The sequence below is a fragment of the Amborella trichopoda genome, chromosome 13, assembly GCF_054954075.1.
Source record: "Amborella trichopoda isolate Santa Cruz 75 chromosome 13, AtrichopodaSantaCruz75HAP2 v2.0, whole genome shotgun sequence".
NCBI classification, from domain to species: domain Eukaryota; kingdom Viridiplantae; phylum Streptophyta; class Magnoliopsida; order Amborellales; family Amborellaceae; genus Amborella; species Amborella trichopoda.
In genome coordinates, this window is record NC_142348.1 from 1,520,467 (window position 1) to 1,524,681 (window position 4,215).

At 38.3% G+C, this 4,215-nt stretch overlaps 1 protein-coding gene across 1 annotated transcript; it reads left to right on the top strand.

The window, feature by feature from the left end:
- The first annotated feature begins 204 nt into the window (after positions 1-204).
- LOC18428314 (abscisic acid receptor PYR1) lies at positions 205-3,462 on the top strand. The gene has a single exon (XM_006837349.4). The coding sequence runs from the start codon at positions 2,093-2,095 to the stop codon at positions 2,891-2,893; it is 801 nt and encodes a 266-aa protein (XP_006837412.3). The 5' UTR covers positions 205-2,092; the 3' UTR covers positions 2,894-3,462.
- Positions 3,463-4,215: the final 753 nt, after the last annotated feature.

Sequence of the window (4,215 nt, forward strand, 5' to 3'; positions counted from 1 at the left end):
GCCATTAGGTCTTCAAACTGTAAAGATTTAAAATTTTAAATCTTTTGGTTTCACATAGCCGATTTTTTTAATGAGTACCTGAATTACTCGGCTCCTAATACTGGGCATGGGTGGGGAAGAGTCATGTCAAAGGTTATCAAACAACACATGAACACATCATCTGTCACTAAAGCTCCAATCATAAAGGAATAACAAATAAATACCAAGGATAATTAATCATTTTTTATTAATCATTTTCTTAAGGTTTATATACAGAAGTAATAATCCCTTTTTTGTGCATAAATTACAAAAGTATCCCTTCACATTTGTGAAAGTTACATAATTATATGGGAGCAAATATTTTTTTTATGCTATGTGGCCATTTGTGTAAATATGTCACAGTCATTCTTAGCTATTAGATGTAAAATTTAAAAGATAAAAAATATATATAATATCTAAGAAATTTTATTTTGGACTTTGTTCACAATCATTAACACATCCCCAACCAACTAATTTTACACCTAACGATTAATAATTAATATAATATTCTTACATAGAAAAGAAAGATCCTCTCCCACCCACCCATGTGCATATGACCTCAAATGATCACCATTAAATTTGACATGGATTTATAAAAAAGTCAAGTCTTTCACCCATGTGATAATTTTTTTAGAGATACGTGTCAACTTTAATGATGATCATTTGGGGTCCTACACACATGAATGCAGGAGGGTCCTATAGGACCATCACTCTATAAAAAATAAATAGTTGTGCTGTATACATTTCCTTTTGTCAATGCCACAATCTTTTAAGTTAGAAAACTTAAGATCCCAAACAAAAAATAAAATAAAAAAGTCAAATTACCCACGAAAGATGAACAAGGAAATCATAATTATTTTTAACTATTATATGTGAAATCTTACGAGAACTCTGTGTGACAAAATTTGAAATATTTTATTTTATTTTTTCCCCAATTAATTGTTCACCCTTAGCTGGTTTCATATTTAGTGGTTAAAAAGTGATTGTTTTGTAATCTCATACCAAAGGTAAATGGTTTTATTGTATAGTTTTTCATATATATATATGTACGAACAAACTTATACAGTAGCATAAGTCATATTAAAAATTGGGTTTTGATGGAATCGAATTTTGCACATATGTAGATCTTATCATAATAAATAAAATAAAAGTAAATTCATAGAAAAATAACGGAAATATATTGGTTAGTTTTGGTAAACATACCCGTCTACTTAGTGGACAGTGAATCTAGGACTTCCAAAAAACTAACTCTTAAAAAATAGCTCTATCTTTCTCACTGAATTATTTAAAAATAAATAAATCAAATTTTAAATTTTTTTATTTTATTTTTATTGAAAGATGTACAAAATATCATCATAAATCCCTCTTTTCCGAAGTTTTTGAGCAGATCTTCTGCACAAGTCTTTCCCATTGTAAAATCTCTTCCAAATATTGTACACTAGGTGGGGGAATGGGTAGTTCCGCTATTTAGTAAATTTTCAAGGGCGCTTCTTCCCAACTAGCCCTTGGACAAAACGTACCATTACAAACAAATCTTAATAATTTAACATAAGCTTTTTTTTGTTGACAAAACAATAATTTAATATAAGCTCGAACCTCTTTCGATATAGTAAAGATCCTTTCTCTTTCCAAACAAATTCCCTTTATATCATAATTACCCTCTCCATCCACATTTCCTTATCACTAGAAGTTTTGATCACGCCCAAACTTTATGAAAACAAAATAACGCAGTCTTAAGTCCTTGTTTGGACGGTCCTTTTAATGATAAAATTTTTTATGATGGCTTTAAAAATCAATTTTTATCATTGATAATAAAATTTGAAACTAAAAAACAGATACAGATCTTATAAATCCATAAACTTTTATTTTTTAGGTAAAATAAACCGTCAAGATAATACAATGCAATAGATACTATTTTTAGAGCTTAAAATTTTATTTTATTTTCCAACCATAATAATGTTGAAGTTGAGATGATCCATGCAAAAGTATTCCCTTGTAATTCTGTACGATGAGTTATGAAGTATGGAAGCATTTTTTTTAATTTAAATTTATATCTCATTCCCACCTTATTTTAATGGCCCACCAATTCTTATTTTATTTCTTGCCCACCCTTATTTATCCCTCCCTTCTTTTCTCTGTCTCTCTCTCTGCCTCCAGCCAAGCCATGGATGATCCCACCCCAAGAAGAGAGGCAGAAGAAGAGAGAGAAGAAGGCAGAGTAGAGAGAGAAAGAGGAGCACAAATAGAGAGAGAAAGTGGAGAGATCCCATTTGGGCTGAGTGGGGAGGAGTATCAGGTCCTGGGCCAAGTGATAGAAGAATTTCATAATTACCGAAATGTCCCTGGCAAGTGCTCCTCCCTCATGGTGCAGCGCATGTCGGCGTCCGCACAGGTCGTGTGGTCGATCGTGCGGCGGTTCGAGCGGCCGTTGGTGTACAAGCACTTCATCAAGAGCTGCCGCCTCCTGAGTCATGGCGGCCAGGATCCGGCCATGAGTGCATCCGGCAGCCAGGATATGACGGTAGGCTGCCTCAGGGAGGTCACTGTGATCTCGGGGTTACCGGCCACTGCTAGCACGGAGCGGCTCGACATACTGGACGACGACCGGCGTGTCACCGGTTTCACCATAGTGGGGGGCGAGCACCGGCTGAGGAATTACCGGTCGGTGACGACGGTTAACGAGTTTGGGGACGGGAGACACGGCGGGATCTGGACGGTGGTCCTTGAATCGTATGTGGTGGACGTGCCGGAGGGGAACACGGAGGAGGACACACGGCTGTTCGCCGACACGGTCGTGAGGCTGAATCTGCAGAAGCTGGCAGCAGTGTCGCAGGCGATGGCGATGGAGGAGAGGGAGGGGGAGAGAGGTGAGTGAGGGTTGAGTTTGTAGAGAGAGAAAGAGATAAGGATGAAGAAAAGAGAAAGAGAAAGCCGGGATTATCCTTTCTCTCTTCTTCTCATCCTTATATCTGTGTCTTTGTTGGGTGTTTTCTCATTTGGGTTTTGGGGGTTTGGTTTTCTTTTATTCTCCTGTATAGGGAATTGGAGGGTTGAGTTTCTTTTAATGGAGAGAGAGAGAGAGAGATCCATCTTGTGGTGTTGAGAGAGAAAGAGGGGGGAGGGAGTGTGTTAATGTGAGCTTTGGGAAGAAGATGGAAGAGAGAGAATTGATATGGGTCTAGAGAGAGAGAGAGAGAAGAGAGGGGGGGTCTTGTTGTGTGGGAGTTGGAAGAGAGAGAGAGAGAGAGAGAGAGAGAGAGAGAGAGATTTGGTTGGGTTACAGGGATACCAAGTTGTACTATTTAAGAAGATGATAAAAATAGTGTGTGATACCATACATACATACCTTCATTCCATTGCTCATTGCCCATTGCATTATGTTTTGATTCACAATTAAACAGTTTTATTTGGTAAAAGGAAATGCTATTTCTCCCATTTGTAACTTATTTTTCTTCTTGAAAAACGCCTGTGATATTTCTTTATTTTTTTGCTTTGCTTCTGTGGGCTTGAGGGTCTCTTTCTCTCTCAAATCTCAACAAGATCGCCATCACACTCCTCACACCAAGAGACCTCTCTCTCTCTCTCTCACACACACACAGAAAACACATGACCATTACGCCCCTAACACCAAGAGGATATTTCTCTCTCCCCTTCAAATCGTAGGACTCTCTCTCTCCTTCAAATTGTAGGACTTGAACCCTTAGTCAATGGAACTCTCTCGTTACCACAATTGCATTCCCCTGGCCTTAGAAAACAGGTCTCTTTCTCACTCTCTTTCAAATTGTAGGAGTTGAAGAACCCGTATACTCTCTCTCTCCTTCAAATTGTAGGACTTGAAGGACCATCTCTCTCTCTCTCCCCTTCAAATCGTAGGACTCTCTCTCTCCCCTTCAAATTGTAGGACTTGAACTACCCTTAGTTAATGGAACTCTCTCATTACCACAATTGCAGTCCCCTGGCCCTAGAAAACAGCTCTCTCTCTCTCTCTCTCTTTCAAATTGTAGGACTTGAATAACCTTATACTCTCTCTCTCTCCTTCAAATTGTAGGACTTGAAGGACCCACTCTCCCTCTCTCTCTCTCCTTCAAATTGTAGGACTTGAACAACCCTTAGTTACGGAACACTCTCTTTACCACAATTGCACTCCCCTGGCCCTAGAAAACAGGTTTCTCTCTCTCTCTCTCTCTCTCTCTCTCT